The sequence below is a fragment of the Dendrobates tinctorius genome, unplaced genomic scaffold, assembly GCF_039654945.1.
Source record: "Dendrobates tinctorius isolate UK_male_01 unplaced genomic scaffold, ASM3965494v1 ptg000143l, whole genome shotgun sequence".
In the NCBI taxonomy this organism is placed as follows: Eukaryota; Metazoa; Chordata; class Amphibia; order Anura; family Dendrobatidae; genus Dendrobates; species Dendrobates tinctorius.
In genome coordinates this window covers 47,913,480-47,939,532 of record NW_027361810.1, presented here as the reverse complement: position 1 = coordinate 47,939,532, position 26,053 = coordinate 47,913,480, and the positions used below count along the sequence as shown (strand labels likewise).

The window sequence follows — 26,053 nt, the reverse complement described above, 5'->3', positions numbered from 1 at the left end:
ATGGCGTCCGATCTGAATTCCAGCCAATTTTGCATTGAAAAAGTCAAACGGCGCTCCTTCCATTCTGAGCTCTGCCATGCGCCGAAACAGTCGTTCCCCCCCACAAATCCGGTATCAGCGTACTCAGGACAAATTGCACAATAACTTTTGCAGTCTAATTTCTCCTGTTACCCTTGGTAAAATAAAAAAAATTGAACCTGAAGTATTTTTTTTGTGAAAAAAAAGTTAGATGTTCATTTCTTTTTAAATATTCAAAAAAATTCCTGTGACGCACCTAATGGGTTAATAAACTTCTTGAATGTGGTTTTGAGCACCTTAAGGGGTTCAGTTTTTAGAATGGTGTCACTTTTGGGTATTTTCTATCATATAGACCCCTCAAAGTGGCTTCAAATGTGATGTGGTCCTAAAAATAAAATGGTGTTGTAAAAATGAGAAATCGCTGGTCAACTTTTAACCCTTATAGCTTCCTAACAAAAAAAAATTTTGGTTCCAAAATTGTGCTGATGTAAAGTAAACATGTGGGAAATGTTACTTATCAAGTTTTTTGTGTGCCGTATCTCTGTGATTTAAGGGCATAAAAATTCAAAGTTGGAAAATTGCGAAATTTTCAAAATTTTTGCCAAATTTCCATTTTTTTCACAAATAAACGCAAGTTATTTGAATGAAATTTTACCACTAACATGAAGTACAATATGTCACGAGAAAACAATGTCAGAATCACTGGGATCAATGGAAGCGTTCCAGAGTTATGACCTCATAAAGGTACAGTGGTCAGAATTGTAAAAATTGGCCCGGTCATGAACGTGCAAACCACCCTTGGGGGTGAAGGGGTTAATCTTGAGCTCCTTCCACAAGTTTTCGTTTGGGTTAAGGTCAGGAGACTGACTAGGCCACTCCAACACCTTGATTTTTTGCCTCTTGAACCATGCCTTGGTTTTCTTGGCTGTGTGCTTTGGGTCGTTGTTTTGTTGAAAGATGAAATGACGACCCATCTTAAGATCCTTGATGGAGGAGCGGAGGTTCTTGGCCAAAATCTCCAGGTAGGCCGTGCTATCCATCTTCCCATGGATGCGGACCAGATGGCCAGGCCCCTTGGCTGAGAAACAGCCCCACAGCATGATGCTGCCACCACCATGCTTGACTGTAGGGATGGTATTCTTGGGGTCGTATGCAGTGCCATCCAGTCTCCAAACGTCACGTGTGTGGTTGGCACCAAAGATCTCGATCTTGGTCTCATCAGACCAGAGAACCTTGAACCAGTCTGTCTCAGAGTCCTCCAAGTGATCATGAGCAAACTGTAGACGAGCCTTGACATGGCGCTTTGAAAGTAAAGGTACCTTACGGGCTCGTCTGGAACGGAGACCATTGCGGTGGAGTACGTTACTTATGGTATTGACTGAAACCAATGTCCCCACTGCCATGAGATCTTCCCGGAGCTCCTTCCTTGTTGTCCTTGGGTTAGCCTTGACTCTTCAGACAAGCCTGGCCTCGGCACGGGAGGAAACTTTTAAAGGCTGTCCAGGCCGTGGAAGGCTAACAGTAGTTCCATAAGCCTTCCACTTCCGGATGATGCTCCCAACAGTGGAGACAGGTAGGCCCAACTCCTTGGAAAGGGTTTTGTACCCCTTGCCAGCCTTGTGACCCTCCACGATCTTGTCTCTGATGGCCTTGGAATGCTCCTTTGTCTTTCCCATGTTGACCATGTATGAGTGCTGTTCACAAGTTTGGGGAGGGTCTTAAATAGTCAGAAAAGGCTGGAAAAAGAGATAATTAATCCAAACATGTGAAGCTCATTTTTTTTTGTGCCTGAAATACTTCTTAATACTTTAGGGGAACCAAACAGAATTCTGGTGGTTTGAGGGGTTGAATAATAAATGACCCTCTGAATAAACTATTCACAATTTAAAAAAAAATTAAACAAAGAAATAACATTCTTTTTTGCTGCAGTGCATTTCACACTTCCAGGCTGATCTACAGTCCAAATTTCACAATGCCAAGTTAATTCCGAATGTGTAAACCTGCTAAATCTGCAGGGGGTTGAATACTACTTGTAGGCACTGTACATTCCTACAACTGATTATATAAGACACATGAAAACGCTCCCTTGTCCGCTGAGTTTCTTCGGAAACACATTTCTAGGTTTGTGGCTCTTTATCGAGATCAGAAACCTGAAAATGGTTCCTTGTTTGTAATAAATTGATGTGACATAGTCATACATTTCTGATTCCAAGAAATAAGGACGGTGGAGTACAGACCCTTGTGCGGAAATGCCTTCTGTATGACTGTTCGACCATGTGAGAAGAGTTACAGAATGTAGATCCCTCTCGAAGACTTTATTTTCCATGGAATGTAATAATTTATTATTTTGAATGGTCAGCGCTGGCTTGCCTGAGCTTTCTCTGCTGACAGTCCCCTTGCTCTAGGCAATCCACGGCTGTCAGTCACCTGTGAAGGAGGCGGGGCATGCAAAACGAGTGGGTGGGACAGAGCACTTAGTCTGTTGGTCACACCAAAGGGCACTGAGCACCCTAATTAGCATGTATGATTGCATCCCTTCTGCTGGAACTGAAGTTTAGAGAGCACAACAATTTTTTTTTTTTTTTTTTGGTGGGGGGGGCTATGTCCCCTACAAGGCTATGTGCTTATTATATACGTTTCAGTTTGGGTTAACAGACCCCCTTTAAGACCCATATACACATTAGAGTTGAGGAAAATTAGCCCAAATGATTTTTCATTGGGTAAAAAAACAAATGATCTTTTTAGCCTACCGATCAGAAGATTTATTTTATTTTTGTCTTCAGACTATAGATCTGTCTTTCCGAGAAGAATCATTCGTCTGTGGTCTTTTTTTTTTTTTTTTTTTGTTGAAAGAATTTTCCCGAAAAGTTTTTTCCGTCATCCGATGTCACTGAACATGTATGGCCAGGTTACATGACTGGACCAGGCAATATGGCTAAGATTAGTGTGGCTCTATCGGCATTACATTAATTTGCTAAATTTGTTTAAGGCCTCTTTCACACTTCAGTTTTTTCACATCAGTCATAATCCGCCAATTTTTGAAAAAAACGGATCCGCCAAAAAAGGGGCGGATCCGTTTTTTTCCCCCATAGACTTACATTATTGGCGGATCTTGACTGACGGTCGTCTGTCACCCCCGTTTTTTGACGGATCCGTCAAAATTTTTCTGGCTCCCGGGCGGAAGAGACAGACACTGCAACATTTTTTTCTTCTTGACTGTCCGCTATTTTCATGTGCACATGCCCGGAAGCTTTGCTCCGGGATCATTTTTAACCCAGTAATGAATGCCGTTCCGGGATCGTAAAAAAAAAAAATTATTCTCTCTCTCGCGTCTACAAGATGCCTAAGGGTTATTATAGTAGCTATAGTGAGTGAAGAAGGCTAGAACGTCTTGAGTGTCCTTTTCAAGCACTGCGTGATTTTCCCCACCCTGAACTCCAGAGTGCTGTACTTGATATAGAAGCCCATATTTAAAGTGGCGTTGTCTCAGTAAGGAGGGTCTAAACTAGAGTCCATATACTGTACAATATAGGTGGGGGCAGAAGTGGTCTTCTACAACCTCTTTAGCCCGTACTAATGCATCGAGACACTTTATAGTAAACCTTTTTTTGAACATTTGATGTCCATGTTTGGGATGAAGGTTTTCCATTTTGATCATTCTAATATAGCAAATATTGATAGTTATTTGTTTACAAAATACTAGTTAAGCACAGATGTTATAACCAGCTGTCTTCCTCGGCTGTTGTAACCTACATAGACAACGTGGTCTTTATCCACCTTGGTGTTCATTTCCTGGAGTTACGCTATGGTTTACTTTGTCCTTTCTGGCCTTGCTTTCTGCCATCACTTTTGCTCTACAGAGAAGTGTCTGTGACATTTACGATCTACCCACGTTTTCCCAGACGCCAATAACTCCTTCTTGTCTGATTATTTTTTGACTTCTTGTTCTTACCTTGTACTTTCCTGTTTCCTATCAGCTATTGAAAACTAAGCATACTCTACCAACCTGCACTAAGGTTAACATTGAGAAGCCTTTCTTAACATCAAATTCATTAATGCCCCTGTGGCTCTTCTTTCTGGTTCACAACATGTAATCGCTACATACAGAGTATTATAAGACTTCTTAGAAGTCTCCGACTAAGCACGTAAGAGTTGGTCGTGTTCCCTACAGCACCTTGCAGTCCTCTGATGTCTGCATGTTCAATATGTAATGAGTAGAAACGATTTCTGTAAAACGCTGCGCTATATAAATAACTAGAGTCCATCGCAGTCTAAACAGGATACAACCTCTGTGAATCAGAATTTAGCAAGTCGACGTATGTGGAAACATGGATCTAAGTGAAACTAAATAAACACAAGTATGGGGCAACTGACGGCGGGAAGTGGAATCATTGATCGCTGATAACGGTTACTGTTAAATGGGCTTCGGACTAATGAGAACAAGTCTATAACAAAGGCACTGAAATATAAGGTCTCCTCACTTCCAAATTTACTGTAAATTATATTTTAGTTCACAAGGGGAAAAAAATATTTTGGGGTCATCTAACCAGCTGCTAAAAATCTACACTATGTAAACTATACTTACTACCAGTCTACCCCAAGTGATTAGTGCATATGGTCGTCAAAGGCAAGGATTCCCCTCCTCTGTGAGCAGAGAGCGGTTTAGTATCAGTGGCTCCCAGTTTGGCAGACCAAGCCCATCCATGTATTCTCTTATGGACACTGATGGGGATCATTGTTTGACCACCCATCTAAATGCCCCCTCTTATCCAAACAAGTCTATTTGAGGTCATCAGATGATACCGATTAGATACGACGTTGACTGTTTCCAGCTGGCTTTTAACCCCTTCACTACCAAGGGTGCTTTACACGTTAACTCCTGGGCCAATTTTTACAATTCTGACCACTGTCTCTTTATGAGGTAATAACTCTGAAACTCTTCCATGGATCCCGGTGATTCTGACATTGTTTTCTCGTGACACATTGTACTTCATGTTAGTGGTAAAGTTTCATTCAAATAACTTGCGTTTATTTGTGAAAAAAACGGAAATTTGGCGAAAATTTTTAAAAATTCTCAATTTTCCAACTTTGAATTTTTATGCCCTTAAATCACAGAGATATACGGCACACAAAAAACTTAATAAGTAACATTTCCCACATGTTTACATCAGCAACATTTTGGAACCAAAATTTTTTTTTTGTTAGGAAGTTATAAGGGTTAAAAGTTGACCAGCGATTTCTCATTTTTGCAACACCATTTTATTTTTACGGACCATATCACATTTGAAGCCACTTTGAGGGGTCTATATGATAGAAAATACCCAAAAGTGACACCATTCTAAGGGTGGTTTCACATTAGCGCTTTTTAAGCGCACGCACGGCCGGGGGTAGCTCCGCCCCCGAGCCGGCTCTCTGCCCGGCGTGCCCGCCCCTTGCTTGTAGCGCCGCCTCCTAGCGCACAGCGCCGCCTGCGATCGGCGCACCCTATCTTTAGCATAGGGTGCGCAGATCGTGCGCAGGCCGTGCGCTAGTTGCGCTTTGACCTGCGCTGCGCACTTTTGACGGTGCGCCGTGCGCGCCAGAATCCGAAAAGTTTGATTTTGGAGCGCACGGCGCACCGTCAAAAGTGCGCAGCGCAGGTCAAAGCGCAACTAGCGCACGGCCTGCGCACGATCTGCGCACCCTATGCTAAAGATAGGGTGCGCCGATCGCAGGCGGCGCTACAAGCAAGGGGCGGGCACGCCGGGCAGAGAGCCGGCTCGGGGGCGGAGCTACCCCCGGCCGTGCGTGCGCTTAAAAAGCGCTAATGTGAAACCACCCTAAAAACTGCACCCCTTAAGGTGCTCAAAACCACATTCAAGAAGTTTATTAACCCTTCAGGTGCGTCACAGGAATTTTTTTGAATATTTAAAAAAAAAAAAAATGAACATTTAGCTTTTTTTCACACAAAAAATACTTCAGGTTCAATTTTTTTTATTTTACCAAGGGTAACAGGAGAAATTGGACTGCAAAAGTTATTGTGCAGTGTGTCCTGAGTACGCTGTTACCTGATATGTGGGGGGAACCACTGTTTCGGCGCATGGCAGAGCTCAGAAGGGACGGAGCGCCGTTTGACTTTTTCAATGCAAAATTGGCTGGAATTCAGATCGGATGCCATGTCACGTTTGGAGAGCCCCTGATGTACCTCAATAGTGGAAACCCCCACAAGTGACCCCATTTTGGAAACTAGACCCCCCCCATGGAACTTATCTAGATGTGTGGTGAGAACTTTGAGCCCACAAGGGCTTCACAAAAGTTTATAACGTACAGCGGTACAATTAAAAAATCATATTTTTTCCACAAAAATGATCTTTTCACCCTCAATTCTTATTTTTCCAAGGGTAACAGGACCCTAAAAGTTATTGTGCAATTTGTCCTGAGTACGCTGATACCCCACATGTGGGGGTAAACCACTATTTGGGCGCATGGCAGAGCTCGGAAGGGAAGCAGCGCCATTTGACGTTTTTGGCTGGAATTGAGATCGGACACCATGTCGTGTTTGGAAAGCCCCTGATGTACCAAAACAGTGAAAACCCCCCCAAAAATGACACCATTTTGGAAACTAGACCCCCCCCCAAGGAACTTATCTAGATGTGTGGTGAGCACTTTGAACACCCCAGTGCTTCACAGAAGTTTATAACGACCGGGTGTGAAAATAAAAAAAATCGTATTTTTTCAACAAACATGTTTTAGTCCCCATTTTTTTTATTTTCCCAAGGGTAACAGGAGAAATTGGACCCCAAAAGTTGTTGTCCAATTTGTCCTGAGTACGCTGATACCCCATATGTGGGAGAAAACTACTGTATGGGCACACGTCGGGGCTCGGAAGGGAAGTAGTGACGTTTTGGAATGCAGACTTTGATGGAATGGTCTGCGGGTGTCATGTTGCCTTTGGAGAGCCCCTAATGTACCTAAACAGTGAAAACTCCCCACAAGTGACCCCATTTTGGAAACTAGACCCCCCCCCCCCCCTGCGGAACTTGTCTAGATGTGTGGTGAGCACTTTGAACCCCCAAGTGCTTCACAGAAGTTTATAACGCCCAGGCGTGAAAATAAAAAAATCATTTTTTTTCCACAAAAATGATATTTTTGCCCTTAATTTTTTATTTTCCTAAGGGTAACAGGAGAAATTGGACACCAAAAGTTGTTTTGCAATTTGTCCTGAGTAGGCTGATACCCCATATGTGGGGGTAAACCACTGTTTGGGCGCATGGCAGAGCTTGGAAGGGAAGTAGCACAATTTGACTTTTTCAACGCAGAATTGGCTGGAATTGAGATCAGACGCCATGTTGCATTTGGAGAGCCCCTGATGTGCCCAAACAGTGGAAACCCCCAATTCTAACTCCAACCCGAACCCTAACACACCCCTAACCCTAATCTCAGCCCTAACTCTAGCCCTAATCTCAGCCCTAGCCCTAACGGGAAAATGGAAATAAATACATTTTCTTTTAATTTTATTATTTTCCCTAACTAAGGGGGTGATAACGGGGGGGTTTGATTTACTATTACGGGGGGGTTTGATTTACTATTTATGGCGATTTTTATGTTCGGCAGCTGTCACACGCTAAAAGACGCTTTTTATTGTAAAAATAGTTTTTGCATCACCACATATTGAGAGCTATAATTTTTTCATATTTTGACCCACCGAGTCATGTGAGGTCTTATTTTTTGCGGGATGAGTTGACGTTTTTATTGGTATCATGTTCGGGCACGTGACATCTTTTGATCGCTTTTTATTCCGATTTTTGGGACGCAGAATGAACAAAAACCAGCGTTTCATGAATTTCTTTTGGGGGATGCGTTTACATTGTTCCGCCTGCGGTAAAATTGATAACGCGCTTTTATTCTTCGGGTCAGTACGGTTACAGCGATACCGCATTTGTCTTTTTTTATGTTTTGGCGCTTTTATGCAATGAAAACAATTTTATATAAAAAATAATTATTTTTGCATCGCTTTATTCTGTGAGCTATAACTTTTTTATTTTTTTGCTGATGATGCTGTATGGTGGCTCGTTTTTTGCGGGACAAGATGACGTTTTTAGCGGTACCATGGCTATTTATATGCTTCTTTTTGATCGCGCGTTATTGCACTTTTTGTTCGGCGGTATGGTAATAAATCATTATTTTTTGCTTTGTTTTTTATTTTTTAAGGGGTTCGCTAAAGGGGCTAACTAATGGGACAGTTTTATAGGGCGGGTCGTTACGGACGCGGCGATACCAAATATGTGTACTTTTATTGTTTCATTTTTTGGAAATTAAAAAAAAAAATTATTTGGGAATATTTTTGTTTTGTTTTTAATTTATTTAGCGATTTTTTAAAAAAAATATTTTTACACTTTTTTTTTTTTTTAAACTTTATTACATTGTCCCAGGGGGGACATAACTGTCATGTGACAGATCGCTGATCTGTCACATCACAGATCACTGTGACAGATCAGCGATCTGTCACAGGCACTGCACAAGGCTTCCTCGTGCCTGCGCTTTGCAGGCACTGAGGAAGCTAGCTCCCTGCAGGCCTCCGAAGGTCCCCGTCGCCATCTTGGATCCGGAGACCTGCAGGGATGGAGCCCCCCGCAGCAGCACTGCACATTGCACTGCTGTGGGGGGCAAAGGGAAGCACGGAGGGAGCCCCCTCCCTGCCGATGCTTCCCTTTTAACCCCTGGTACACCGTGATCGTGTTTGATCGCGGTGTGCAAGGAGTTAACGTGTCGGGGGCGGTCCGTGACCGTCCCTGACACATTGTGCCGGGTGTCAGCTGTGATAATCAGCTGACACCCGGCCACGTGGGCGCCGCTGATCGCTATGACGTAATATTCCGTCCGTTGGAATTAGGTCCAGGGTCACATGGACGGAATATTACGTCCATTGTAGGAAAGGGGTTAAGGGCTACGCAGTAAAGTAATATGTTCTTAATTCTTTGCCCAAGGTTCTCCATCACAAATTGCGTAGACACAACATGGCCTTGTTACCATTTACGCATTTCTTCTAATGATTCCTCATCGCTATTTAATCTCCTATAATGTGATTTCTGCTCATTCCAGCTTGGAAAGCTCTATAGCTTTGTTACAAAGTAGAATCATAGAATCGTAGACTTGGAAGGGACCTCCCGGGCCATCTGGTCCAACCCCCTGCTCAAAGCAGGATTCGCTAAATCATCCCAGTCAGATGTCTGCCCAGCCTCTGTTTGAAGACTTCTATTGAAGGAGAACTCACTACCTCTCGTGGCAGTCTGTTCCACTCATTGATCACTCTGTCAAAAAGTTTTTTCTAATATCTAATCTGTGTCTCCTCCCATTCAGTTTCATCCCATTGCTTCTATTCTTTCCTTGTGCAAATGAGAATAGAGATGATCCTTCTACAATGTGACAGCCCTTGAGATATTTGTAGACAGCTATTAAGTCTCCTCTCAGTCTTATCTTTTGCAAGCTAAACATTCCCAAGTCCTGCAACCTTTCCTCATAAGACAGGGTTTGCAGACCGGTCATCATTCTGGTCGCTCTTTTCTGAACTTGCTCTAGTTTGTTGATGTCTTTTTTAAAATGTGGCGCCCAAAACTGGACACAGTATTCCATATGAGGTCTGACCAAAGAGGAGTAGAGGGAAATAATGACTTCACGTGATCTAGACTGTATGCTTCTGTTAATACATCCTAGAATTGCATTTGCCTTTTTTGCTGCTGCATCACACTGTTGACTCATATTCAGTCTGTGATCTATTAGTATACCCTCGTCTTTTTCACATGAGCTGTTGCTTAGCCCTATTCCTCCCATTCTGTATATGCTTTTTTCATTTTTATTGCCCAGATGTAGTATTTTGCATTTTTCCCTGTTAAAAACCTTTGTTAGTTGCTGCCCACTGCTCCAGTTTATTTATATCTTTTTGAATCTTCTCTCTCTCTTCTCTAGTATTAGCTATCCCTCCTAGCTTTGTGTCATCAGCAAATTTAATCAGTTTACCCTCAATTCCTTCATCTAAATCGTTGATAAAGATGTTGAACAATACAGGGCCCAGGACAGAGCCCCGTGGTACCCCACTTGAGACATTCTTCCAACTGGATGTGCAGCCATTTACGACCACTCTTTGGGTCCGATCACTAAGCCAGTTATGAATCCACCTAACGGTTGCCTTGTCCATTCCATACTTAGCAATTTTTTCAATAAGGATGGTGTGAGATACTTTGTCAAATGCTTTGCTGAAGTCAAGATATACTATATCTACAGCATTTCCCTGATCCACCCAATCAGTGATTCTGTCATAGAAGGAAATTAAGTTATTCTGACATGACTTATTAGTTACAAACCCATGCTGACTCTGTTTAATCACTTCATTCTTATCCAGGTACTTACCAATTACTTTGGATTGCATTATGGATCATTTTGCCCTTTGACGTGGTCAGAATTGTATTGATTCACAAGTGGGCATTCTGTTATTTTATGACAATCCAATTTTAATCATATTCCCAATTTGTAACACAATATTGGATGCACAAGCTGTTTTCTCCCACGTGCAGTGGACACTGGCTGTAAATAGTTATTGAATATCTGGTGCCTGATTTGCAGAAATGGCTTGGTGCTCCATCCATGTGCATTGCTGCTATCGAAGATCCCAGCCAAGTGATCAGTGCTGGATTGTTCTGATGATCAATATCATTGATCCCGCCATTTCAGCCATCCTAGTTTGTTCCCTTTTATAGTCTTGATTTCTGAAATCTGAGCAAATATTTTTATGGGAAGATACTTGTCCACTTCTTTATGAAGTCTTGCGGCTACCTTTATTCTTATTACCTACCGGTAATTGCTGTCACATCCGCACTTAGACTGGTTTACATTAGATGTAATGGATTTTGGTAAATGTACATATAGTCTCTCTTCCTTTCCTGAGTGGGTGGGCTTCTCCTAATGTCCTGTGTGCTCCAAGCAAGAAACATGCCTTATCCCCCACTGACCACCCTTTTGCATCTTCTTCTTGCAGAATTCAGACACTCATCCGCTTGGAGATATTGCAGCTGCATCCCCCCCCCACCCAGTCATCTTTTACTGTTTATACTAAAGAGATTTTTTTTTTGCTACTACAGGGATATCTGAACCTTTACAAAAAGGCTTGTGTACACGAAATGGAGAACTAGATGCTGCAGGGGGTTGGGGGGGGGGCATTCGTTGTTCTTTAGGGGTTTTTTTCCCTCTTTTCCATGCAGTTGCATCAATACACACACCATGATCTGTAAAAAAAAAAAAAAAGCGGCGCTCCTCTAAGGCGGGTCCTAGATATTATTTATATGAAAAAAAAATTGAGTGAGTTTTTTGCTCACTTGGCCAGATAGTGCATCGATAGGCAAAATTCCACAATTAAGCCGGTTTCATTGAACATCGCGGCAGCCCCACTTCGGGAACTGGTCGTGGTTCTCCACTCCATATTGAAAAAAGTCGGGAATAGAAAAAAACTAAGACTGTTTGGGCGCAACACAGGAGAAAAAGGAATTAAGCAGGATGGGTAGTATCAATCACACTTTTATTTGGCAACATGTTTCAAAGTGAAGCTACCTTCTTCGTCAGGCCAACAACTACCATACGATCCCCCTATTTCTGTACCCCCATTTAATAAACATGCATGCTGAGAAGGTAATCTGCTGTCAAACCCCTTCTGATGACAGACCCTTGTCATTATTTCATGACAAATTAACCCCTTTCTGCCACAACCAAATTTCTTCTTCCATCCACCTAATCATAAGAGAGCTTTATCAACGCTACTCACTTGGGAGCGATCTGAAGGTAGGTATCACAGGAACCGTTGCTATTTAAAAGTCCGATTTGGTTTATTTCACTTCCTATAAACCACATCACAGGAAAACTTAAATACAGCCTATGTCTGTCACAAAGTGAAACATAAAGTAAAAAGTCCATACAATAGTTCTGATTAGCCCACCTGGCATACAGTCCAGCTTTTTAGTCATTTAGCAAAGGCACTCAATCGAAGAGGTCTGCACACCTCCATACACACAGACAAGTGTGGGACAAACCAGCGTCATTTTACAAAGTGAACCACACCCATGGGTGGAGATATGGTGAGCAGCCGGCTCTACTAACTCTTCAGCTGCTACTGGCGAAGAACCAAATTCACAATATTTGAAGATTTATACACTGTTCACACTTGGCTTTATGGATATGTATAGGACACTGATGGATTTGAGAGATCCATGAATATACTGTTGTTTTGGGGGGTTTTTGTACCCTTTACAGTCTAATTCTATTTTAGCTGTCAGAAAGCTGTAATGGAACAGTTTTGTTAGTTGGAACCAAGTCAGACTAAACATTTCACATTGGACTGCCTGAAAGTAATTTAAAATACATTTTTTTATCAGTATTTTTTATATATATTTTTAATCTTTCTCCCATATAATATACTACATATGACTCTTTTAATAATGATCCACTACCTGGCAAGTCCTACAGCAACCCCTCTCCCCTTTGTTTTTTTTTCATGTATTTCACTTATTTTTAATTTGTTTGGTATTGCGCTGTAGATTCAATTATTTACTAAATTGTTGCATCAGCTAAGTGTATTCACGCTTTGTGGTTGTCTTGATGGATTTGAAAAAATAAAAATAGATGATATAGTAAGATGAAATTAAGTTTTCCTCTGCGACGCACCGCAGCCTGCTTTCAATGACTAAGGCGAGAAAATGGCTATTCTAAGGCAGGAAACTTGCTGGGAAATGACTTGTGGCTCCCTGCTGAACAGGAAGGGTCCATCAGACAGATGAATGGCCGCGCTGATGGGAAAGCCTGTGTTTTTCATTACAACCTTCCAATATATTTAGAACAGAATATTTTACTCTGGTTTATTCCGTTTTATACAGCACATAAAAATGTATTAATTTCTTTCCAAGTTGCTGGTTATTTGTCTGGTATAGGTCAGTGACCTTAACAGAGAAGCGAGAGATGTGACGCTGTGTGGTGTGTTATACTGATGATACCCAGAATGAATGGGACAGCGCTGGAGAAGATTGTGCCTCATCCACAGACATTGTTTCATCTCTGAGATCTCTAGAGAATAAAGGGGAACTCCATCATATTAATTACTCAAAGACATGGCAGGATTATAGGAATGTGCCTATAGACAGCCCTAAAGAAAACGGCACTGCGAGAGGCAGAGTTACACATTGAGGATACATTGTGTATTAATATTATTTATTTTGCTCATTTATAGCATCATTAATTCCACAGCGCTTTACAGACATTATCATCACCCCATTGGGGCTCACAATCTAGCTTCCCTCTCTGTATGTCTTTGGAGTGTGGGAAGAAAAATAAGTATATGGAGAAAACCCATAACTCCTTGCAGACATTGTCCTTTGTGGGATTGTAATCCTAGGCCCCAGCACTGCAGAGCTACAGTGCTGCTAACCACTGAGCCACCATGCTGGCCTGTATCTAAATTAGCATACATATGTGGTGCATTATTCCTAGCCAGCAACACAGAAAGAGGAGGAAAAGTGCATTAGGTGGCCAACTTCAGGGCTGTCATCATGCTATCAACATTTTAAGGCCACCTTGAGATGAATGGGAGGCATGAAGGAAGTGGGCACCCTGAATATTCAGTAGCATATCGGCATGGGAGTCAACTTTCTGCTTGAAGAGCCGCCATGTTAACTGGCCCTAATAATGATCCCATGTGTTGTGTATAGGGGATAAGTGTTAGGTTGCTAGAATATCCCCTTTGTCAGGCAACTGTAACTTATTGCAGGCAGTAGTCAGTATGATTGTGCTTGGTAGTTTGGAGTCAGGCAGGAGACAGACTGCCTCCACGAATAGGGAGGTGGGCACAAGAAGGATAACGGATGAGCGAGAGGGCGTGCTCACAATGTGCCGCAAGGGCCAGGCGTGCGCTGGCAGCTTATGAACAGAGGCTGGGCAGCAGCGTCTGACGTTACTGATGTCATATGTGTCCAGCCCCCTCTACTGCGCCCATTCATTTTAAGTCGCTGCAGCTGTGAGTGACTGGGGCTTAATAAAGCAAACTAAAGTAATTAGCCCGGGCCCCAGCGTGCAACACAGTATGCCAGGCCGTTTATACAGTGGCACGGTTGTGCTGCTTCAGTGTAGGCTGCGTAGCATGTCTCACCCAGTCTGGGCCCCTCCTCTTTGCTTCTGGTCACTGGGCCTCATATAACATTAATAGCAGTAATGCCCTGATGGCAACCTTGGCCAGCCTAATAAGAAAAGTAAGAAATAAGAAGCATTCACACAGAAGTTGTCAGACTTGGAAAAACTCATATATCATTACCAGGGTTATAAACATAAAATATACATTCCACTTCTTTCAATGTATTTATTAGACACTTAAAGGTGTAAGGTGAAGGCCGCAACTGAAGATGTTACGCCATATTATTTGGCATTCAGCGTGAACATCACATCTATTAAATGGAAGCTTATTTTAAATAAAAGGTGTCATTAACAGTGTGAGACATTTAGATCAGGAGAGCAGTCTGTCAGTCATTACATGTCTCACACTGGTAATGCCCCCTTTTATTTATAATAAGCTCTGGAGGCGGATCCTCATGGAGATCTATATCCGGCACATAGATCTTAACAGCTAATTTAAATATTAAGAATAGTGTGGATTTCTCTGGAATAAGACATCAGATCACAGGTATCGAGGTGTCATTTTATTCAACTGCACATACATTCCAGAGTTATTGCCACATAAAGGGACACGTGTCAGTTTTGAAAAATCTTGGCCTGGTGACTAAAGGCCCTGTTAACGCAACGATATTGTGAACGATATCGTTGCAACGTCACCAGTTTGGTAACGTTGCAGCGATGTCGAAACGACATCGTTGTGTGTGACATATAGCAACGATCAACGATTAGTTGGCTGATCGTTAATCGTTGCTTAATGGTCTGGGCCATAAATGTATCGTTGGTCTCCCGTTGGGCAGCACACATCGCTGCGTGTGACAGCGAGAGACCAACGATCAGCGAGCTCCCAGCGCCATACAGCAGACGCTGGGAGCTGGTATCCAGGGTAAACAGCGGGTAACTAAGAGCCGCGCTTAGTTACCCGCTGTTTACCCTGGATACCAGCGTGCTCGCTGGTCATGATCGGGTATCCAGGGTAAACAGCGGGTAACTAAGCGTGCTCGCTGGTCCTGATCGCTGGTGAGTCTGCCTATGTGACAGCTCACCTAACTATGTCCCAGCGATCCCATCCACGTCGGATCGTTGGTGGGATCACTGGGACATTGAAACAGGGCATTTAGGGGTTAAACATGCTTGTCTGCTCTGCAGTTTGCTGACCTCGGCTCTGATCTTCATTGTCTTCTCTCATGTGAGATCAATATGTGGCCGTAGATGGCCTTCCTGAGAGCAATATCGAAATAGGACAAGTTTATCATTGAGCGGAAGCTATTCCGGCTATTTACCGTATGTGATTTCTGTGGTGTGCCGTAGAACTTCAGGACCTGCTGCGTTATTCTGATGCTCCCAAAAGAGAAATTGCAAACTTGAGCTGTATATATGAATGTTATTATGGTATATATGGCTAATTCAAGCATTATCACCCAAGTCTTGAGAAATCTATGTTACTGTATCATAGAAGAATAGATGTCAGCAGTAACGTAGCCAGTTATTGATGTAATCGCTCATGTGAAAACCCATTGTGAAATGTTGTTAAACCCAGTTGACTAACGGCAATAAATATCGTGCCTGTGTCTCTCCTATAGAAAATTCTTTTGTTTTTTTATGGGTCTGGTAATTGAAGTCAATTACGGCATGGTGCAGATCAGCCTGGAAAAGGAATGATGTATTTCACGGGTAACTGTAAAGGACTTGATTTCTGCAGTATTGTTCTGCGTCCGTAAGACTTTTTGACTTAAACATACGGTACATCTATTTTGTCATGAATTGTTTTATTGTTTTTACGCTTTTTCTTAGTTTAGAATTTCAGCTTTTTGTTTTGTTTTTTTTTTAATTTACCAATTGATGATAAATGAGTAAAACAAAAAAAAAATGATGGCTGCAGTTGTCAACAATAGATTTATATTTATTTTCCATCAACTGTCCAGCTGAATTAATAGAATCCTAGAATGTGAGAGTTGGAAGGGACCCCCTGAGTCATGTGGTCCAACCCCATGCTCAATGCAGGATTCACTAAATCATCCCAGACAGAATTCGATGCATTTAAAAAAGAAAAAAGTCAAATAAAAAAAAGAACATTATTCATTGCAATCTTTCATGAGTCATGTGGTGCCTAACAAAGGTTTCATGTTTATTGGCAGAGCTGGGGTTAAATTGTTTGTTTTCAAGGAAAACCATTAGAATTTTGAAATATACACTACTTTGCGGCATTTTTTTTCCACAGACCTGCCTAAAACTTTTGAAAAATAAGAAAGTTAAAAGCATTCTTATTGGTTACATTTCTTCTTGTGGAGTGTGACATGCCAGTGTAAGGAGACCTATAGGCCTTGCAATGTTCCTCTTGGAAATTGCCTCTTTAGAGAGTAATAGAACTTGAACTCTAGAGCCTCCTATTGCAAGTAACTCCTAAAAGTCAATCTCGACCCTTTAGCGAGCTATGCCACATGACATGGGATAAAAGCCAAACCAGAATCTCAATTTGAAGACGCATGTTGCGGGGTATTGCCCTTCCTCAGTGCAAAGCATGAGATCTGATTGGCTGTATGAGAGGCTTCTGACTGGGGTCTATGTTAGGCATATCATTCTCCACAAGGAAAAGCGTAGCCCCTTAGACCTTTGTCAGAGGGCACGATGCAAAAAATTATTTTCTCTGATATCGACTTATGGTGCGGGTCTTTAATCCTTACCGTGCCAGTGAGTATTTTCCCCACAGATTTTCAAATTTGTAATGCATTGTGTGAAATTCATGGCAAAGCCACCACAAGAGCCACAAGTGAAAAATACTAATTTTGCTGCTTATTTTCAGTAAATTCCACTTTCATAATCTATGGCATACTCTCCCTGTGTGAACATACCCTTACATTTGAAACCTATCATAAAATTTAATGAGAATATGCAGGAAAATCTGTATGGATGTGTAGCACAGAGAAAAGGGAATATTTTCTATCTCGGAGCAGATTCCTGCTACCCATTGTTTATCATTATCAGTCACTTTAGAAAAAAAAATTGGCTAAAAAAGCCTCAGAAATAGAAAGTCTTGGTAACCCCTCCCTTCCCAAGGTCATCGCTTCATGTCAGATGTCTTCCTTTATGATAAGATAATGAAATATCTTTGTCCGCAATGTTTTTACATGATTGATTGCAGAAGGAAAATTATCATTTTCGCCAGCTTAACGCATTACTTTTGACATTCATTTGTGGTGTTGGGCATTACCAGATGACTACCAAACTGACTTTTATTTTTTAATAATTAACATCAAAATTATAATTCATAAACACATGAAAAATAAGTTGATTACTTCTAAATGGTGGGCTTTTTTATTGTTGTCTCAACCTTTTTTAGCATCGCTATATTAGCAAGATTGTCATCATTCACATCAGTCCTTGTCGCCAGTGGTTCGTATGATCTGACTTTGCCATCTTGAATACGCTGGGTAAAATTTCATGGGACGCATGTTTGTTTTTGAAAGTTTGCTCTTTGGTTTTGTCAGACTACTACTCCGAGGGGGACACCCAAATGTATTGTGACTGCAGACTTGTGAATCCTCACAGTGTATACTGTCAAGGTTTGCATACATGCGGTCATGTGCCGACTAGACGTGTGCTGCCTCGCTCAATGCTAAAATTGAGTGAGTACAAGTACGTCTAGTCGGACTGTGGCTGAAAGTATGCAAATCATATACTTGTTGGTCACATGACCACCTGCTACTGGAATCAGAATCTTCACAGCACACCGTGAGGATTCACAAGTCTGCCAGCCTACTTTGCTTATTTTTGCATCATCCGTGATGGAGAAGACAACAGGCTTAGTTGATGATCTGAACTACACAGCCAGCTCCCTTAAGACTCCCTGGATTTGTTAGGAAGTTATGGGAAGCTACATTTTGGGGACTTTGCGATGGAGTCTGAAATCAGGACAACAGTGAAGTTCAGAAAATTTTAGGTATAATAAATTTATTTCTAGGATCGCTACTACCAATAGGTGGCGCTGTAGAGTAAAACTCCTCTTTCTTTCTGAAGAGGCAATTTTCATATTTTCTTTTGATAATCACTTTAAAGTTGATCATGTCCTTGGCGACTGGCTGCCTATTGGGGATGCTGCACCAAGATAGAAGGTAGTTCTAGTTAGTTTCTAGCTGCAGTATACATGATTATAGCCATTTCGACAGATTTTTATCTTGGAGCACATACAGTTTTGTGACTGTTGGGTCCATTTATTTTTGTAGATAAGTATTTGGGTTGGAAAGATCTAGGGTTTCTCCTGTATTAGGGTGTCTTAGCTTTCTAAAATGCTGTGGTGGAAAATGCCATTTGGGACACCCTTGAATGTCCAGTAAATTATCAAGTGTATATATAGTAGTTTGAGATCAGACTTCCTCTGCAGGACATGAAATCTCGCGTTCTCATTGTTTCATACATGTCTAGGCCTGGAGAATGATTTGTAACATGTTTTGAAGACCTTGCACCAGACATTAAGACGATGAAATCTTAAAGGAACTCTGATAGGAAGAAGGAACGTTGTTATTTTGGACAAGTCTGTGTTCGCTCAGTTTGTTTCCCAAAGATTAGTACCATGGATATAGAGCAGGTTAGGAAGTATGACTAATCGTGTCCACAGAATCAAGAACAGACCTTGTTTCTGTCAGGAGCACGCCAAGAGATCTTATCCTTTTAACTGCTACTCGTCTGCAGCCACCTAATCTGGCCAGCGATGCAGGGGACGTCTGGAATCGCTGCTGCTGGGACGCCCTTGTTTTGAGCTGTGCCATTTCCTGAAAACAAATTGACAAGGGTTTTTAATAATTGAGTTTTTTATTTTTACCACTTAATTGATTGGCAGCATCGGTCAACTATTTGGAAGAATGCATTTATAAATGCTGGGGGGAAAAAGGCAAAAATATTAGTTTTACCTTATTTTTCTGTAGTAGATTTTTCCCCAAAAAAAATCAACATCATAAATTTGGAAGCGCAGAGTTCTATTTATATAGCTAATCCACATATAAAGATGTGATGTTTTGGCCAGCATAGACCTTTGATAGCCATGGGGAGGAACTATAAGATGTAAAAAGGAAATGTAATGCTCCGTTGTAACTGCTGCCACCAGTGCGAATGATGAAAATAATTCACAGCATTGTTATAGATTTACAATAGATTATTATTTATAACAGATAGTGATGAGACTCTATAGGACCTTTAGAAAAAAGTGCCATGCCCCAAATCAGCACTGTGATATGTAAAAGTACAGCCGAGGTAGTTCCTAAAATAGTCTATGGTTTCCGACTCTCTCTTAGCCGCCACACTTTCTGGCTCTCTTCTAGCCACACCTTCCGGCTCTCTCCTAGCCGCCACACTTTCTGGCTCTCTTCTAGTCATACCTTCCGGCTCTCCTAGCCACCACACTTTCCTGCTCTCTCCTAGCCGCCACGCTTTCCTGCTCTCTCCAACTGCCACGCTTTCCTGGTCTCTCCTAGCCGCCACACTTTCCTGCTCTCTCCTAGCCACCACACTTTCTGGCTCTCTTCTAGCCACACCTTACGGCTCTCCTTGCCGTCACAATTTCCTGCTCTCTCCTAGCCGCCATTCTTTCCTGCTCTCCTAGCCATCACACTTTCCTGCTCTCTATTATCCGCTACGCTTTCCTGCTCCCTCCTAGCCACCACACTTTCCGGCTCCCTCCTAGCCACCACACTTTCTAGCTCTCTCCTAGCCGCCACACTTTCTGGCTCTCTTCTAGCCACACCTTACGGCTCTCCTAGCCGCCACACCTTACGGCTCTCCTAGCCGCCACACTTTCTTGCTCTCTCCTAGCCGCCACACTTTCCTGCTCTCTCCTAGCCGCCACACTTTCCTGCTCTCTCCTAGCCGCCACGCTTTCCTGCTCTCTCCTAGCCGCCACGCTTTCCTGCTCTCTCCTAGCCGCCACGCTTTCCTGCTCTCTCCTAGCCGCCACGCTTTCCTGCTCTCTCCTAGCCGCCACGCTTTCCTGCTCTCTCCTAGCTGCCACACTTTCCTGCTCTCTCCTAGCCGCCACGCTTTCCTGCTCTCTCCTAGCCGCCACACTTTCCTGCTCTCTCCTAGCCGCTACACTTTCTGGCTCTCTTCTAGTCAAACCTTCCGTCTCTCCTAGCTGCCACGCTTTCCAGCTCTCTCCTAGCCGCCACGCTTTCCTGCTCTCTCCTAGCCGCCACACTTTCCTGCTCTCTCCTAGCCGCCACACTTTCTGGCTCTCTTCTAGTCAAACCTTCCAGCTCTCCTAGCTGCCACGCTTTCCTGCTCTCTCCTAGCCGCCACAGTTTCCTGCTCTCTCCTAGCCGCCACCGTTTACTGCTCTCTCCTGGCTGCCACACTTTCCTGCTCTCTCCTAGCTGCCACACTTTCCTGCTCTCTCCTAGCCGCCACACTTTCTGGCTCTCTTCTAGTCAAACCTTCCTGCTCTCTCCTAGCTGCCACGCTTTCCTGCTCTCTCCTAGCCGCCACAGTTTCCTGCTCTCTCCTAGCTGCCACCGTTTCCTGCTCTCTCCTGGCTGCCACACTTTCCTGCTCTCTCCTAGCTGCCACGCTTTCCTGCTCACTCCTATCCGCCACGCTTTCCGGCTCTCTCCTAGCCGCCACGCTTTCCGGCTCTCTCCTAGCCGCCACGCTTTCCGGCTCTCTCCTAGCCGCCACGCTTTCCGGCTCTCTCCTAGCCGCCACGCTTTCCGGCTCTCTCCTAGCCGCCACGCTTTCCGGCTCTCTCCTAGCCGCCACGCTTTCCGGCTCTCTCCTAGCCGCCACGCTTTCCAGCTCTCTCCTAGCCGCCACGCTTTCCGGCTCTCTCCTAGCCGCCACACTTTCTGGCTTTCTTCTAGTCAAACCTTCCGTCTCTCCTAGCTGCCACGCTTTCCTGCTCTCTCCTAGCCGCCACGCTTTCCGGCTCTCTCCTAGCCGCCACGCTTTCCGGCTCTCTCCTAGCCGCCACGCTTTCCGGCTCTCTCCTAGCCGCCACGCTTTCCGGCTCTCTCCTAGCCGCCATGCTTTCCGGCTCTCTCCTAGCCGCCACGCTTTCCGGCTCTCTCCTAGCCGCCACGCTTTCCTGCTCTCTCCTAGCCGCCACGCTTTCCGGCTCTCTCCTAGCCGCCACGCTTTCCGGCTCTCTCCTAGCCGCCACGCTTTCCGGCTCTCTCCTAGCCGCCACGCTTTCCGGCTCTCTCCTAGCCGCCACGCTTTCCGGCTCTCTCTTAGTAGCCACTTTCCCCATCTTATGTATCATTCCTATTGCAGATTGATGTGTTATGAAACTTACACAAATCCTGTGAATTTTGCTCTGAATATTTCATTATTTTTTTTTCTCCCTGGGACTCATGAAAGCGACTGAGCGTGTGCGTTCCCTACTATGTCCGGCAGTCCTGTCGCCATGAAAGGAGCATTTCAGAACCCCATGCTTGGGATCCTTTCCTTATCCTGTGGATAAATAATAAAGGGTTATTCCCAACTCAGTAAATTAAGTAGTGTAACCTATTTTATCAGTGCAGATTTACATCAGTGAACTTACCTTTAGGTATCCTGACGTATTATGGCTCCATCAATACACCACATTACAGACTCTATTCTGTATAAATCTGATATTAAAAGGAGTCCTGGCGAAAAAATAATTGTCTTGCGTCATTGGATTCATAGAATGAATGCTTCTGGAGGGAAAAGCATCATTCCATATTGGAGGACGGCTATGAATGTGTGCAGCCTCCATTCACCACTGTAATGTGTGCATGATACAGAATAGACGTTACCGGCATCTCTGGTTGTATTTTTTCTTTTGTAAGGCCACGTTCACACCTTCAGTATTCGGTCAGTATTTTACATCCATATTTGTAAGCCAAAATCGGGAGCGGAACAATCAGAGGAGAAGTATAATAGAAACCCGTCACCACTTCTGAGAAACACTGATGTAAAATACTGACCGAGTACTGAACGTGGCCTGAGGTTGTTAATTCTCCCATAAATCACAGGCTACAGATAGGTGGCCATCAGTACATAATATACGACTTTCCCATGTGCATGTAATTATTGCTGCATGTAGAGGATCCTTGTATGGCAGTGGTGCCTACACCTCTTCATGTTTCACTTCCCTAATTACTGCTCCCATGAGACTTATTATAGATTTTCGTGGAGTAATAATCGCACTCATTTCCATTTTCTCCTCTATAAAGTGAAAATCGCCTCCCCCGGAGCTCTGTAGACTTTTATTAACCATATTGTCTGCTTTTCTTCTATTATGGAGAGAGCTCTTTGTTTGCCATAGATTAATGTGTTTTTGTGGGGGTTTATATGTTTAATATCTTTTTTAATATAGTCTTATACTTTGGAATAGTAGCCTTTGTATTGCGTGAATTATTGCATTTAATTTAAAGCTCACAAATATGTCCGTTTTCCGAAAACAGTAAAGCAGTATTCACACATGATCATATTGTGGCTTTTATTTATGTATTTATTTATTTTTGCAGAAATCTTAACAATGCCACATTGTTTTGCTAGGATTTCGTTTGTATATTCAGGAGCTCGTTTATTACAATTGACCGGATATTGGACATGTTGCTCACAACCAGGGCTGTGGAGTTGGTCAGCCAAACATCTGACTCCAACTCCTCAATTTCCATTACTCCGACTTCACCAAAATGGGCTCCGACTCTACAGCCCTGCTGACAACAGCCAATCATAGTGCAGCTTTAGATGTTTTTGATCCCATGTTAATAATGCATAGTATGCCTAATAGTGTTGAGCGAACGTGCTCAATAAGGTGTTATCTAGGCATGCTCGAGTGTTAACCGAGTGTCTTCGGCGTGCTCGAAAAATATGGTCGAGTCCCTGCGGCTGCATGTCTCGTGGCTGTTCGACAGTCTCAACACATACAAGGATTACCTTACAGGACCCATTTCTCTTTTTAAACCTTTTTTTCAACTCTTGACACTGTTTATAATTTCAGATTTAAAGTTATGTTTTAAATCCTTTTTTTCTTAGGGCCGGAGCCCAGTTCTATTGGGCTCAGCTCATTCACTGAAAAGGAATAGACAAATGGACACTCACCCCCCGCCTCTTGTCACATGTAATTCCTGTGATGTCATCATGTAATTGGAAGGACCCTAAGGCTTCACCGCTGCAGCCGATCACTGAACTCAGCACCTGTGCTGATGTAGATAGCAACCAGCTGCTGAGCTAAGTGATCGATTGGCTGTTGGCTCGATGTGGACTGTAGTTGCGATGTCGCCGCTGTGGCGAGCAAAACTAAGACCGGAACTGGAGTGTAAAGTGTAAGGCCGGGGTCACACTTGCAAGTGTGATGCTAGAAACTCGCGCATCAGTCCCCGGCACTGCCGTCAGCACTCGGGACTGCATGTATTTCTATGCAGCCGCACAGTCTGGTCCCGAGTGCCGGGTATTGATGCGCAAGTTTCTCGCATTGCACTCACAAGTGTGACCCCGGCCTAAGAGTGTACCTACTGTTCTTACGCGGCCTTGGTTTTCTAAGATCCTGTTGGCACTGCCAAACTTTCAAGCTGACTTTGTCGCGTACATCATCACTAGTTTTTTCTGCACTGAGTGTTTAAAATCTTCACGAAAGAAGAGGGGTTTCCCTGTCCTGAGTTCTGGTTCAAGAGCTGACATGTTGTCACACATGGATTAGTCTCTGGTGCAGACTGATCTGGGCAGAAATCTGGCGTTTGGCCTTTTTTTAATCAGTTTCACAATTTTTCAGCCTGAAAAATCTGTCTTGAGAACATGCGCTAAGGAAAGAGACCTATTCGTGTTGTCGTATGATTTAAAAAAAAAAATGTCCTGTAATAGACGTTTTTGTTCAGCCTAACTATAGATTCATGTTCTAGGAACATTTTAGGAGAAAAGTTTAGTGTTATATTTATATTACATGATTAATTCCACAGCGCTTTACAGACATTATCATCACTGTCCCCATTAGGGCTCACAATCTAGATTCCCTATCAGTATGTCTTTGGAATGTGGGAGCAAACAGGAGAACCTGGAGGAAACCCACGCAAACACGGGGAGAACATACAAACTCCTTGCAGATGTTGTCCTTGGTGGGATTTGAACCCGGGACCCCATCTCTTTAATGAAACTTTGAACCCTGCAGAATCATCTTTCCCCATTTTAGACAAAGTGCACAGAGCGAATACCGTATATTTTTTATTTATTTTTTCACTTCTGTTGTCTCAGATAATCTTGAGCGCAGACCGGTTACGCTTTAAATAGTAACTTATTGCATGTGTTGTCAGAGGTCGGAGCCATAGGTTATCTCTCTGTGTTTTCTTTACCAGAATAAGTCCTTTTTTTAAGGGAATTTCCATGATTGTGCATAGCATTGATTGAGAGCAGCAGAACATACAATGCAGGAACCTATTACTCACCCATTGCTCACTACCATCCCTGCTACTTGTTCTCCATCTTAACCTCTTCATTGGCAGACGTTTCCTGCAATCCATATTTTTCTCCCATTTTTCCCAGTGCTTCGGCTCTCTTCTGGTTAAGTAATCAAAAAAAGTCTTGCGTAGGGGGAAAACGGGGGTGGGATCCTGAGTAGATGAATACATAAGGACTGCTGCTCGGTCTCATTGGGTAGAGATCCTCTTATTGTGGTCTGTGTGAAGCGGCGTGACTACTAAGCCCATTCTCCCTCCTCCTTCCCTCATTCACTAAGCCGATATCTCCAGACTCCCAGAGCATCCTCCTGAGCTGCACTTCTAATTCACCGCCTGGGCTTTTCATACCATATGGACATTGTGGTTTTTACATTTTTTTTTTTTTTTTTTTTGCATCTGGTCCGTAAATGGAAGCAAAGCGATTTTGGCATCTCTTAAGCGCACAGTTCCTACTGTCCTGGCTTCCTAATAAGCTCCTGTCTCTGGATCACAAGCTAAAACCCCAGAGAAGTACCCATCTGCCCTGACCGTCTGACAAAGCCCACGTATGAGATGTGTTCTTAGACGCTCCGGCCTTATTTTTCTATTATTTATTTTGGGGCATTTTGATGGTATTTGGGTTTTTTTATAGCATTTTTCTATTTATTTTACTAATACACACAAAAAGTGTTTGTTTCTGTTTATTTATTTATTTTTTTTTAAATCCTACGTTATATCAAAATGCCATCTAAAGAGTCACAATCCCACCTAAAATATGTCAAATCTAGCTGGAATCCCAGAAAACACGACAGCCAGCAGCCGGATCTGTTGGCAGCGGCGCTGGGCGTGAAGCTGAACTCTAGGAAGTCTTCAGCTACTTTGTGGCAACCTCTGAAACTGTTTGCTTATTCACAGCTGACATCCCTGGTAAGAAGAGCGACGCTAAAGGAAAACGAGCAGGTTCCCAAGTATGAGAAGGTCCACAATTTTAAGGTAAGACCTTTCTACCTGTTGGCCTTATCTTTTCATTGGTGTTTTTTTTATTATTATTATTATTATTATTATTATCATCATTGATTGTTGAAGATTAACCTGTCCTTTTATCCTATATATTAACTTTTTTTGAGCAGTTCTTTTTTTTTTTTTTTATTTAACTTTTTTTTAATCCTCATCTTTTACATTGGAAGACTCGTACCACGGGGTAAAAATGTCGACGGTACACTTATATATACGCAAACGCCATGTAAATCACCTCTCTTGTGCTTGATAGGATGCAGCCCCTGAAAAAGGTAACGCCGGACCTGATCTAATCTGTATCACTTGGAAACTTGGATTTGCAAGTGCCTTTTAAAGGGGACCTCCTCCGTGGCCCATGACCTTTTATATTTCAGAATGTCCAGTTGCCAAATGGCGTTTGCACAATGATAGTAATGATATTCTCTGTTCTTCTGCAGTTGAACCTACTGTATTGT

General features: G+C 43.0%; 1 protein-coding gene across 1 annotated transcript in view; it reads left to right on the top strand.

Annotated features, from left to right (window-relative positions):
• Positions 1-26,053, top strand: part of CHN1 (chimerin 1) — a 122,398-nt gene that overhangs the window by 76,666 nt on the left and 19,679 nt on the right. The window contains exon 6 of the mRNA XM_073545933.1: positions 25,497-25,574. Within this exon, the coding sequence (XP_073402034.1) occupies positions 25,497-25,574 (78 nt within the window). The remainder of the gene's footprint in view (positions 1-25,496; positions 25,575-26,053) is intronic.